This window comes from Stegostoma tigrinum, chromosome 27 (genome assembly GCF_030684315.1).
Source record: "Stegostoma tigrinum isolate sSteTig4 chromosome 27, sSteTig4.hap1, whole genome shotgun sequence".
Taxonomy (NCBI): domain Eukaryota; kingdom Metazoa; phylum Chordata; class Chondrichthyes; order Orectolobiformes; family Stegostomatidae; genus Stegostoma; species Stegostoma tigrinum.
The window spans coordinates 38133493-38147829 of record NC_081380.1 but is presented as its reverse complement, the minus strand read 5'-3'; the positions used below and the strand labels follow the sequence as shown (position 1 = coordinate 38147829).

Here is a 14337-nt window from a genome sequence, read left to right as displayed (position 1 = left end):
CTTTTTTTCCCCATTAACTGTTCCAATTATCATTACTGATTTTATAAGTTCCCCTCACAATTCCCATTACCCGATGCTGGCATACCTGATACAAGCAATGGCAGACGCTTCGCAGCTGTGGTGGGAACTCGGATGAGGAATTAATAATTGCATGGAAAAATCTCTCTGTCATTTGCAGTAGATTCCGCTGATTTTCATCCAGGCTTTCATTTGGTTCCAACCTGTGGAGCAGTACTGACTTTATCATCCTTATTTAGATGCAATGAAAAGTCCACTCAGTACAATGTTGAAATTATTTCTGCACATTGATCTAATACACATTGAAATCAGTGCATCACCGTTTCATTCGTGCAACATCAGCCACTCTCCACATCTGGCTTCAATTACCCACTATGTGTGTTATACCCTGCAGGTGACACAGTGACAGGAAGTTCTCATTTCAAGTGTTCTAGATTAATCAATACCATAAATAGTCATCTCCAGATCAAAAACAGAAAACGTAAAATCTATACATAAAACAAGAAATATGGGTCTTGCCAATCTGGAAGGCAGTGAAATCTATACAAAAATTGTCATCAGGTTTCTGTTGAAATTGGCACTAGTACAGGTAGGCACACCTCATAACAGGTTAAAAACAATTGAACCCTCTTCACTGGGGTCTCAAATTCAAAGACAATAAACAGCTCAAAGTTCAGAGACAGTCCATATGCTTCACTCGTGATTATGCACATCCTTTTGTACCGTAACAACACAACTGAGTTTCTTGTTGTCTCTCAGAGGTACTCCTTCAGTTCTTTCCACCACCTTGATTCAATTTTTCATTCTCTGACCCTGCATTCCCAGACATTTGAACTGGCTTCAACTCGACAACCACCAAGCAATTTATTAAAATCAACTATTCTGTTCACATTCTCTTCCCCACCCCTCATTATTCAGTCCTCCAATTGCCCTATCAATCATCATTCTACAATTGAGGAGCCATAAATTACTTTTGGAAGAACCAAGTACTTGACATCATGTACAAGACTGCGCTATATTGAGCTGTGTGAAATAGCAACAGCCACAGCCAAGCTGCAGTCTCAGGCCCATAATGTATTATGTCTGAGTCTGACAATTGCAGGCTGCAAAAAGTAGCCTGTTTATACCTGTGATAAGAAGGGAGAGAAAAAATTAAGTTCATACAGAGCTTAGATGCCTGGTCATTAACTAGTAATTCCCACTCTCCTCTTAAGAGGGTGCCTCCATTCCTGGTCACAGCCTGTTCAACCTTCTCTGGACTGCCTCCAATGCCGATATATCTTTCTTTAGATAAGGGGCCCAAAATTATTCACAATGTTGAATTGTGGTCTAATTAATATCTTGTATAACTTTAGCAAAAACTTTCCTACGTTTATACTGCATTCCCTTGGAAATGAAGGAAAACATTCCATTTGTCTTCTCAATTATTCACTGAACTTGAACACTAGCATGAACTCTCAGACAAGGGTTCCCAAATCCCTCTGTTCCGCATCTTCCTGCAGTCTTTCTCCATTTAAGTAACATGCAGCTCCTCTATTCTTCCTGCCAAAGTGCATAACCTCACATCTTTCCCTATTATATTTCCTCTTCAACATTTTTGCCTACTTGGTAAACCTGTTTATATCAAACTGCAGACTGTGCTATGCTCTGCACTTGATTTACCACCTATTTGTGTGTCATCCACAAACTTGGTGAAAAATACAGTAAATCCTCTATATCTGTGAAATCACGAATTTCCCCATCTGCGTCAAAAATAAGTACCAACAAAAATCAATATCTGCAGTCAAAAATCACATTTTTTATTAAAAAAAACCATTTTAACCTGTTTTTAATGAGCTCTGCACTTGCAAATTCCATCATTCACAGGGGTTCTCAGGGACAGAATCCTCACAGGCATGGAGGAATAACTGCATACTGACTACTGTCAAAGTCATTAATATTGTGGTCCCAGCACTGATCACCAGGGCACAGCACAAGGCACAGGGTGCCGTCCTGAAAACTCATCCCTTATCCCATCTTGCTGGCTTCTATTAGTTAGCCTTCTGAAAAGCCAAACACATTAGGCTCATTGCTTCCCTTTATCTATCCTGCTTGTTACCTCTTCAAAGAATTCGAGTAAATTTGTCAGGCATGTTCTCCCCTTCATTAACTCATTCTGATGCTGCTTGATTATCTTATGCATTTCTGAAAGTGCTGCTATAACATTCATAATAGAATCTAACAGTTCCCAATAACAAATGTCAAGCTAAGTGGTATATAATTAGCTGTTTTATGTGCCTCCTTGTCTTTTTACATAAAGGTGAGAGTTTTCCAGAAATAATAAAGATTCCTGGAAGATTTCTACCAGTGCACCAATAGCCACGTAAATGGCCCTTCAAATTTTCATCACCAAAAAGGTAGCAGTCGACATTGTCTCTACAGGGGCATGCATAAAGTCTTTGACAAGGGTCCAGATGATAGACTGGTTACTCAGTCACAGAGTTTGCCAACTGGATATAAAATTGGCTTATCAGCAGGACAGAGGGGTTGGTGCTAAAATGTTATTTTTCAGATTGCAGGCCTCTTACCAATGGCATGGCACAGGGTTGGTGCTGAGTCCACAGTTGTTTGTCATTTATATCAACAATCTGGATGAGAATTTAGCAAGCAGGGTTACCAAGTTAGTGGACGACACCAAAAATGATGATATTGTGGACAGTTAAGAAGGTTATCTAAAATAACCAAAACATCTTAGTCAACTGACCCAATGTGCTAAGGAACAGCAGATTGGAGTTCAATATGGATAAAGGAGAGATGTTGCATTTTCGTAAGGTGAGTGACAGTAGGACATATACAGTTAATAGTAAGGCCCTGGGCAGTGTTGTTGAACTGAAAGGTCGAGGGGTTCAGGTGCATAAATCTTTGAAAGTTGCACCACAGGTAGACCAGGTGGTAAAGATGGCATTTGGCACATTTGCCTTCATTGCCCAGACCACGGGCTGTAATACTTGGTATGCTATGTTGTGGTTGTACAGGATGTGGGTAAGGTCACTTTTGGAGTACTATCTATAGTTCTGGTTGCCCTGCAATAGGAAGGATATTACTAAATTGGACAGGATGCAGAAAAGATTTATAAAGATATTACTGGACTAGAGGGTTCACATTATAAGGAGAGTCTGGAGACAACATAGAACAGTACAACACAGTGCAGACCCTTCAGCCCACAATGTTGTGCTGACCTATTATCTTACTCAAAGATCAAACTACCCTGCATACCCTACATTTTACTATCATTCATTTGCCTATCCAAGAATCGCTTAAATGTCCCTTATGTATCCGACTCCACCACCACCGCCGGCAGCGCATTCCACGCACTCACCGCTCTCTGTGTAAAGAAGCTACCCCTGACATCTCCCCTATTCCTTGCTCCAATCACCGGAAAATTATGCCCCCGCATAGTAGTCGTTTCCCCCCTGGGAAAAAGTCTCTGGCTACCTACTCTACACATGCCTCTCATCATCTTGTACACCTCTACTATCAAGTCACCTCTCATCCTTCTTCACTCCAATGAAAAATAGCCCTAGCTCCCTCAACCTTTCCTCATAACCTACCCTCCAGTCCTGGCAGCATCCTGGTAAATCTCCTCTTCACCTTTTCAAATGCTTCCACATCCTTCCTATAATGAGGTGACCAGAACTGAACACAATATTCCAAGATAACGGTGCGAAGCTGCATGAACACAGCAGGCCAAGTGTGGTCTAACCAGCATTTTAATCGAGCTGCAGCATAACCTTGCAGCTCTTAAGCTCAATTCCCCTGCCAATGAAAGCCAACGCACCATATGCCTTCTTTACAACTCTATCAACTCGGCCAGCAACTTTGAGGGTTCAATGGAGTTGGACCCCAAGATCCCTCTGTTCCTCCACACTGCCAAGAATCCTGTCATTAACCCTGTATTCGACATTCAAATCCAATCTTCCAATATGAATCACTTCACACTTTTCAGGGTTGAATTCCATCTGCCACTTCTTTGCCCAGCTCTGCATCTTGTCAATGTCCCGTTGCAATCTACAACAGCCCTCCACACTAACCACAACTCCACCAACCTTCGTGGCATTAGCAAACCTACTAACGCACTCATCCAAGACATTTATAAAGATCACAAAGGGGAGAGGTCCCAGAACAGATCCCTGCAGAAAACCACTGGTCAGCGAGCTCCAGGCTGAATATTTTCCATCTACTACCACCCTCTGTCTTCTAATGGACAGCCAATTCTGTATCCAGACAGCCAATTTACCTGAATCCCATGCCTCCTTACTTTCTGAATGAGCCTACCATGGGGAACCTTACCAAATGCCTTGCTAAAATCCACATACACCACATCCACTGCTCTACCTTCAATGTGTTTTGTCACATCCTCAAAGAATTCAGAGGCTTGTGAGGTATGACCTGTCCCTCACAAAGCCATGCTGACTATTTCAAATCAAGCTGTACTTTTCCAAATAATCATATCTCTCAGAATCCACTCCAATAACGTGCCCACCACAGAAGACAGACTAACTTGTCTGTAATTCCCAGGATTTCCCTATTCCTTTCTTGAACGAGGGAATAACATTTGCCACCCTCCAATCATTTGGTACTACTTCAGCGGACAGTGAGGACATAAAGGTCATTGCCAAAGATGTAGAAATCTCTTCCCTTGTTTCCCATAGTAACCTTGAGCATATCCCGTCTGGCCCAGGGGATTTATCTATCCCCATGTTTTTCAAAATTTCTAGCACATCCTCCTTCCTACCATCAACCTGTTCAAGCATATCAACCTGTTTCATGCTGTCCTCACAAACGTAAGGTCCCTTTCACTGGTGAATACTGAAGCAAAGTATTCATTAAGAACCTCCACTATCTCCGACTCCACACACAAGTTCCCTCCACTATCGCTGATCAGCCCTACCCACTCTGGCCTTCCGCTTGTTACCTACCTAAGTATACAACACCTTGGGGGTTTTCCTTAAAACTACCTGCCAACGCTTTTTCATACCCCCTGCTAGCTTTCCTAAGATCATTATTCAGTTCTTTCCAAGCGACCTTGTAGCCCTCTCCAGCACAGTCTGGTCCTTGATTCCTTAACCTTAATAAGTTTCCTTCTTCCTCTTGACTAGATGTTCCACATGTCTTGTCATCCAAGGTTCATTCACCTTAGCATCCCTTTCTGGACTCAGTGGGACAAACCTATCCAACACTCATACTAATTGCTCCCTAAACAGCCTCCACATTTGTGTTGTGCATTTTCCTGAGAACATCTGATCCCAATTTATGATCCGCAGTTCTTGCCTAATAGCATTGTAATTCCCTCTCTCCCAATTAAATATTTTCCCATACCATCTGCTGCTATCCCTCTACATGACTATGGTCAAGGTCAAGGGGTTGTGATCACTATCACCGAAATGCTCTCCCACCAACAGATCTGATAACTGGCCTGGTTTGTTGCCAAGCACAAACTCCAATATCAATCCACCCCTCCAGTCGGCCTATCTACATATTCAGTCAGAAATCCTTCCTGGACACACCTGACAAAATCTGCTCCAGCGAAACTATTTACACTTAAGAGGTTACAGTCAATATTGGGGAGGTTGTAATCACCCATGACAACAACCCTATTACTTCTGCACCTTTCAAAAATCTGCCTCCCAATCCGTTCTTCAATGTCTCTCTTGCTACTGGGAGGTTTATAGAAAACTCCTAGTAAAGCGACTGCTTCTTTCCTGTTTCTAACTTCCACCCTTAGAGACTTAGTGGACAAACCCTCCTCCACAATCTCCCTCTCTGCAGCTGTGACGCCCTGATTAGCAAAACAACTCCCCCACCTCTTTTACCTCCCTCCCTATTTCTTTTGAAACATCTAAACCCCGTGACATCCAACAACCATTCCTGCCCCAGTGTTACCCAAGTCTCCGTAATGGCCACAACATTGTAACTCCAAGTACTGATCCATGCTCTAAGTTCATCACTATTATTCCTTACCCTTCTTGCATTAAAATATACACATTTCAACCTGTCGCACTGACTGCAGCTTTGGCCTACGATTAACTGCCTATCCTTCCTCTTAGACTCTCTGCATACTGTATCTGCCTGTAAACCAGCTAACCCATCCTCTGATCCGTAGCTCTAGCACCCATCCCCCTGCCAAGCTCATTTAAACCCTCCCAAAGAGCTCAAGCAAACCTCCAGCCCAGGATATTGGTGCCCCTCCAGTTCAGGTGCAACCCATCCTCCTTGCACAGGTCCCACCTTCCCGAGGTCCACATATCTGAAGACCTTCCTCCAACTCCAGCTCTGTAGCCACGTGTTCAGCTGCACTCACTCTCCTCCTAGCCTGACTAGCCCATGGCACCGGTAGCAATCCTGATTTAACTACTCTGCTTGTCCTGCCTTTTAGCTTCCAACCTAACTCCCTGTATTGATTTCTCATCCCTTTTCCTAGCTACAGCATTGGTGCCAATGTGTACCACGACTTCTGGCTGCTCACCCTCCCCCTTAAGAATTCTATAGACTCCATCTGAGACATCGCTGATCCTGGCACCCGGGAGACAACATACCATCCGCAAGTCTCGCTTGGGACCACAGAATCTACTGTCTGTTCCCCTAACCATCGAATCTCTTATCACTATCGCTCTCCTGTTCTTCCCCATTCCCTTCTGAGACACAGAGCCAAGCTCAGTGCCAGACATGTGGCCACTATCACTTTCCCCTGTTGGCGGGGGATGACCTAACAGTATCCAAAGCAGTACACTTATTGAGGGGAACGGCCACAGGGGTTCCCTGCACTGTCTGCTTATTCCATTCCCCTTTCCTGTCCCAGCTTGTACTCAAAATCACAAGATTAAATTTTGTTGCTTTGAGAATCTCTCTTCTTTAAAACCAAATACTATTAATAGATCTAGATAATTACGTTTTTCTGTGATATAACAAATGATATTTTCATTTGAACATCTTCTCAAACCATCTCGCTGACAAAGAAAGACAGTTCTAACCTGGTGGGATCAACCTCAAAGCTAAGGTGCTGTTTCTCAGGGTCCTTAAGAACAGTTTTTAACAATGGCTCAAGCAGCTTCTGCAGATATGTAGCACCATAGACCTGAAAGCAGCAAGAGGACAAATGGTTAGTTGGGCACAGTAAAAGTAAAAAGTGTACCCAAACGTAAACCTTCCCATTATCCAACTTGAGACTTGTCAATAAACATGAAATACTTGGAAAGCCGCAGCTCCTATGCTGCGAGCAGCAGTACATCATGGGCATTAAACAGTTACTCGTTCTTCAAAACATAGATGTTACTGAGCCTTCAATTCAAAACAAGTCTACTATTTGAAAAAAGGGAACTATGTCAAGACCGCAGCTTGACCATGTGAGAAATCCTCACTTAATTTATCTTCCAATTTAAAATTACCAATTTAATTTCTACATTTAAATTTGAAATCAGTGTTCCTTTCATTGCTGCCTCCTGTATTTTAAGGTAACAATAGGCCTACTTGACCCAAACCTTCAAAGTACATAAACTTAACAGTTAGAGGCAGGAAGTTTGTTCTCAGTGTTTTCATTACCCACTGGAACATTGCCCTTACACTTGGCATTACAGCAGTCAGCTTTAAAATTATTTTCAATACAAACAAAATATCAGCATCTTAATAAAACCATGTAAAAATAACATACAGGGGATTTGCAATATTCATTGTTCAGAAATTCACTGTAATATCTCTATTTTTAAGGGAACAATTTTCAGTAATCATTCAGCTGTTCTACACTTGTTATTTTGCTGTGGTGCCAGCAATTTAGTCATTAATTCATACAAGAAATAAATTGTTATTTTGTCCTTTCACTATTTGTCGGATTTTTCCGAAACATATCTCTTAAGAATAGTGAGGACCCCCTTTACAGATTCATGGTCAACAAGCACTGAAACAAATTTTCAAAGATTCAGCAACATTGTTAACCTTATGACAAGCCAATGTACAGGATTCATGCTCCTGCATTGCCATTCCATACTTTCACTTAATTCACGTTAATGGATGGGCAAAAGGTTATCAGGCAGAACATGTTTCTCGATAAATGAAGTAAAAGAAATAGGGCAAAGAGGGGTACACTAAGTGATGGGAAACTAAAAACAAAAAACTTCAAAGGCTGCAAATTTGAAGTACAAACAAATAGCTGGAGAAACTCAGCAGGTTCTGGTAGCATCTGTGGACAAAAAGCAGGGTCAAGAATTTAGGCCTCTTCTACACAAACTGTTTTTGGTGCAAGACTTTTTTTTGTAGTGAGGAAGGTTCATCGTGGAGTTCCCAAGGATTGGTGTTAAGGATCTTTGCTCTTCCCAATGTGTATTTATGACCTAGCACCTGATGCCCATGACAATTCCAAATTGTGCAGATGCTACTAAACTTGTAGATATTGTCAACTGTGGGCAGTATAACATACAATTTAAAAGGATGGCTACGTTAGTAAAATGGGCAGGAAACTGACTGCTCCAATTTACTGTAGAAAAGTGAGAGCAATTCAGTCTGGTGGAAGGAACCAGGAGAGGTAATTAAAACGTGGGGTCGAATTCTCATGGTGATGCACTTGCAGAGGGGCCTTGGTGAATGTGTGCATAAATCACTGAAGTGAAAGGATGCATTGGAAGCCTTGATACATCGTACAGGACTTTGGACTTTATAAATAGTGGCACAGAGTTCAAAAGCAAGGGTTTTTAAAAAGTGATAAAGGAAAAATAGAACTTGCTGGAATGTCTCAGGTGTGGTAGCATCTGATTTCGTTCCACAGAGTTAGTGTTTCGGGTCCAGTGACCCTTCTTCAGAACTTTAGTTGAACTCAACATGCCTCTACCACATTCACAGGCAGTGTATTTCATACCATTTTCTCACATCACCCTTGATTCATCTGCACATCACTTTAAATCTGTTCTCCTCATTCTTTTTCTGATACATGGCAATTGCTTCGTCCCATTTCCCCTGCCCAGTCTGCCAATCATTTTGAAAACCTTTGTGAAATCTCTTCTCAACGTTCTTCACTCTGAGAACATTCCCATGTTTTTCAAGCCATCCTCACAAACGACATTTCTCATTCCTGGAACCATTCTTGTAAATGGGTCAAATTGTCAAATGGCTCTCCTAGTATACTGGACAACTACCTGAAAAGGAAACAAGTACAGAGCTACCAAGGAGTGGCAGCGGTACTAAGGGAATTACTCTTGCGACATCAATACAAATGCCATGGGTCGAATAGCCTCCTTCTATATAGTCTCAGTGGTGGACCATAATTAGGGGTCAATTATAAATTCATGGCTTGGCAAATTCTGTAGTCAACTCAAATGTAGTTTCTATTACTGCTGAAGTTTCTTAAAATCCCCAGCTCCTCCAAACAAACCAGCAGACAAGGGCTTGGGTTTCATAAATGTAACATTTGCTCCCTCCAGAAGAGCAAGTAATGCTCAAATTCAACAGTCATCACTACTTGTAGGTACCTTGAATGCGATGTGTTACCCAATCACTGATACAAAACAACCTGTCACATATTACTAATCCAAAGCCTTTAAAATTGTTAAGATGGCAAAGATTTACCTTAAAACAGAAAGTCATTATTTTACTTGCAAGGCTGTTGCCTCTAAAGAGGGTCTGCATGGAATCTGCTAGCTCAACCTCTTTAGAGAACATGTTCCAAAGCAACTGATAGAGCAAATGACGCGAGTCAAACAACGTCACTAGCACTCGAGCAAGCTCATCCTGGAAGGAGGAGAAAACAAATATATTAACTTTAATTACAGATTTGTATGAAGTAATTGAAGATGATGAATAAACTACCAGAGAGAACAGCCAGGGTTAATGCAAAATGCCAGTGAGACAAAGCAAATAATTGGGTTTGCACAGAACTCTTGGAAAAAAACACTTCCTGTCTTAAACGTTTTGTTTCAAACTACCCCTACCATGACCGAAGCCATTTCTACACAAGATAACAGATGTTCAACAGAAAGTAAAATTTTAAATACAGACAAATAAAGAAATGATTAACTGATAGCAGTACTTAACTATTTTTGAAAAGAGTTGGAGTTGAAGTTTTCATCTTGCACGTTTTCCTGTCCTTGGAATTTGCGTGTCACTGCCGGGCCAGCATTTGTTGCTCATCCCTAAATACCACTTGAACTGAGAGGCTTACTCATATCAGCTAAGAGTCAACCACATCACTAGAGGCCTGAAACTATAGGTAGACGAAGTCTAGTAGGACAGAGTAGCAGATAGATAGGAACACCACCACCTTCAAGGTTCCCTCCAAGCCACTTACCGTCCTGATTTGGAAACATACTGCCGTTCCTTCACTGTCACTCGGTCAAAATCTTGTAATTCTCTCTCTAATGGCATTATGGGTCAAGCCACAGCAGGTGGACTGCAGTGGTTCAGGAATGCAGCTCACCACCACCTTCTCAAGGGCAACCGGGGTGGGCAATAAATGCTGGCCAGCCAGCAATGCCCACATCCCACAAATGAATAAGTTTTGAAAGAAGTAAGGGCCACAGATTTCACTCCTGAAAGAGCAAAGGTGCAAGAAACAGACTTGGAAATAAGGACGCCGGTGTTCTACCACAGAAGACTAGGCTCATTATTGGTATTGAGATGCAGTACAAGCAAATGGGCAATTTTCACCTTGTGAACAGGCACCTATGATTGATCAGGGTGTTACATAAAACAGGGTCCTATATTGTAATACATGTAGCTCCTATCACACACAAATGTATTACCCTGCATGGCTGACTGCTCACATTAAATTGGTTACCAGGATAATTCTTTGCATAGTTTGGATTATTTAATAAGTTTTGTCCAATAGCAAAATCACATCCAATAGTAGACATTCTGCTCTACGGCTTGCAAGCGCAAGCTGGTTGAGTACAGGTGGCATGTTTCCCATTATCAATTGTCAACAGGACATGTTGTTTGACAGGGTATGGAAGTCAATTGGACGTACAGCCGACATATCTGCCATCACACTGGCACTTTAAAGTCAGACAACATTAGTTTGTTTTGGCAAGCTAAACATCATTTTGATTGATGGCAGCATCCCCAGATGCAGCATACTTCACTTAAATACGCTACTTCACAGTAATGTGGGCCAAGCTTCATTTGTTGCAGAAATGTTTGAGACAACTTCATCCTCAAGGATAATCAGCGGTAGGCCAGGCATCGTTTGGGGCTAAAAGTGGTGGGACATAGCCCTTTTCGTGAGTTATTGCCATATATAGTAAATGATGATTTGATCAGGTCACCATTACATGCAGAATAATTTCGATATGCCATATCTCAGCATCAAGCTAATGTGGTGAGAAGATAGCTAGAGGTGTATTCATCAGGGGCCAATCAGCTCCCTCTTCTCATGTCGCAGAAATTGGCATCCCTTTTGCCAAGTCCACTTCTTGCAGCTGAGTCCTGATGATTACTTTTTGTCTTGTCTTCTGTTTTATTTAAAGCAAATATTTAAGTTGTATACAATCAACAGATAAGATCTAGTTCCTGTGCTGAAAAACTGGCGGACCTAAATTAGAGGACATTAATGGAGTAAGAGGATTACTTAAAACAGCTGCTGAACTGATGACTAACATTATGAGGAAAGGATGCGCATTCTGAAACAAGTAGGATGCCACTCTCTATTTAGAGCAGCTGGCCATTGACAGACCTGCAAAATCATGACCTCAGCTCCATTATCTCCCACCAAGGTCTTGAGGGTGTTATACATGTGTTGTTGCACATTACTACAGTTTTTTTGACAATCACTAATTATACACCTGGATGGCAAGTTATACCACTTGAGAGCAGCTCAGAGTGTGCTGAGTTTTGAAGGAGCTGAAATCATATAGGGACTAGATGAACAAAGGATTGTCAAGCTGTCATAGTTGAATTTGAGATTCAGATCTCTAGGCTACCAGCCCTCAGCAACTGAGTCTTCTAATTTGCTTCTGGATTTGTACAAGCTGAAATCTCCACGCAAAGGGTAAAAGTTGAAGAAACCCTTTTTGGTTAGTGAACATTTTTCATCATGGAAGAGAATCCATCCAGAGCAAATACAACAGCCTTTTTGAAATCAGTCGATAGATCATGTCATGACTCCAGGGTTGGATGCTTAAATTTAACCCTCTTTCTCCTATTTGCACCATCACAAACATTTAATTAACAATGCTGGCAGCCGCACAGTGGAGTTGTTCAACTATTCAATAAAAATATGCAAATTAATAAAAATGTACAAGATGAACACCACAACAGACCACTTCCTCAAAAAGGCCAATGAAATACTGCTTAAGGTCTTTTTCAAACCCAACTTTCTGCTAGTTTCTACTGGCAAGAATGCGCAAAAGTCAAGATGTAGATCTAGTGTTCAGCTCCAACCAAGTCATGCTACCTCGTTACAACTGCTACCCAAACCTTAGCTACATTGAAGCTGGCAGAAGCAAATCACCACCACAGAAGTAGTAACTAAAGGACTACTTAAAAATCATTCTCTGCTCAAAGCAGTGGAATAATTACTGCAATCGGATCAAGTATGCAATTTTCTCGTTTTAAGCTTTCCTACCTGTTGGTTGAGATTTGTGACTGGCCCAATGGAAGTCTGTGATAAAAATGAAGAATTGCATTTTTTTGAGCTATATCCATGCAGTATTTGTAATGAAATTGCAACCGTTAAAATTCAACTGTGGGAACTGTTTCAGAGGCTGTGTGTAGTCTATTTACATGAAACTTGCCCCAGTTTGGAGGGGAAAGGATGATTCAGAGGAAAGTCAACACCCAATCACTCTTCCAGAGAAGTTACCATGGAACTGAAAGGTGTCTTGACTTTTATTTCCCTGTGGGGAAATGCTTTGCCTCACTCTGCATTCCTCCATAGTACAAAAGATATGGGTAATTTAAGAAGTTGTCCTAATTTTAGGAGTAGTAAAGGTGTGGGTGAGGATGTCAGAGTCAAGTGCAACAAAGAACAAGGGACATTTTTTCTTCAAATCAGCATCACTGTTCCATAGCACACAATTTTGTTGTACCACAATGTTACTTCGACTATTTCAATGCAGCCTACATCTGACAGTTGAACATGTATGACAATACAATGGTGTGAGTTATAGACTTGTCCTGGGTTTACTGTCATACTTGACTGAACTGCATGAGTGATACGTTGAACGGATAACTGAATATGATTTAATAAAATAAACCGCAAATTGTAAGCATTATGTGTGTACCTTAAAGTGTGAAAAAAACTACCATTTCAAAAGTTGTTCAACATAATTAAAAATTGGACAAGTATCATGAGGGAGGGAACAGGGAAGAGACAGAGGGAGGACATGAGCACACTGAAAAGTAACAGACAAAATATGAAGGGCTGTAACTCAACAGGCGTGATCATAGAAAATGACACAGCAGGCTTGAAGGGGCATATGGACCACTTCTGACCATCTTCTATGCTTTTATGTCACGCTTTAGGGAACGTGCCAACAACAAACATGGAGATAAACAAACAAGATTCCATGTTTTTTCAGTCTGGTCTATCTCTAATTCCACCCCCCAACCATCCCATGTCCTTTAGGCTACATGAATTAACTGAATTTTGTACTTACCACAATAAGATCTCGGAATGAAATCAGAATTCCAGTGTTTGACCTTCGGTTTACTTAATGGTGCTATGAATTATTCTTGTAACGTGCAATTAAGTTGAAATAAATGACAAAACGTAGCCACAAATCAAAACTGAGGTCCATAAAGTAATTTAACCTTCATCTGTAATATGTAAAATTTTGGTTTGTCCCTGTAATCTAACTGTTCCCTCACGCTCCACTTTGCAACATTTATCCACACGTTACCAATATAATTTGCATTAAGTGCAATTGCGGAAATCATCAAGCATCAAAACGTGCTTAAACTTCATTGCCACCTACAGGCAATGTCACACACACGTATTTCATTTCATCAACTGCGAATGTTTCAAATTTCATCCAGTTCACCATCGACAATCCTAGCAATTGCACAATACGACAAAGTTTTTCATTAACAATGGCAGTCAACGTTTTTTAAATTTAGCTACAACAGGCTCTGACAGGAGGCACGGAAAACTCATTCGATGCTGAACTGTAGGAACCAGACATCCCCAAAGGTATCGATTCCTCTAAATGTGCTACACTTATCATGCTCCGCATCAAATCACTTTTATTGTCTCCAAATATTTCTCAAACAAACACCCTAATTTTCAGTTAAATGAGCCAACAATTTGATGGTATCTTCACAGGCTGGACAAGTCAGTAGGACTGCATTTAATGTCCCAAA

General features: G+C 41.2%; 1 protein-coding gene across 4 annotated transcripts in view; it reads right to left on the bottom strand.

Annotated features, from left to right (window-relative positions):
• The window catches only part of nf1a (neurofibromin 1a), a 313607-nt gene that overhangs the window by 162298 nt on the left and 136972 nt on the right, over window positions 1-14337 (bottom strand). For 2 of the 4 annotated variants that reach the window (XM_059655316.1, XM_059655318.1), the window contains exons 27-30: window positions 12602-12637; window positions 9610-9771; window positions 7029-7132; window positions 86-221 (exon numbers count right to left, since the gene is read on the bottom strand). In XM_059655316.1, the coding sequence (XP_059511299.1) occupies window positions 86-221; window positions 7029-7132; window positions 9610-9771; window positions 12602-12637 (438 nt within the window). The remainder of the gene's footprint in view (window positions 1-85; window positions 222-7028; window positions 7133-9609; window positions 9772-12601; window positions 12638-14337) is intronic. The other 2 variants (XM_059655317.1, XM_059655319.1) reach the window with 1 other exon arrangement.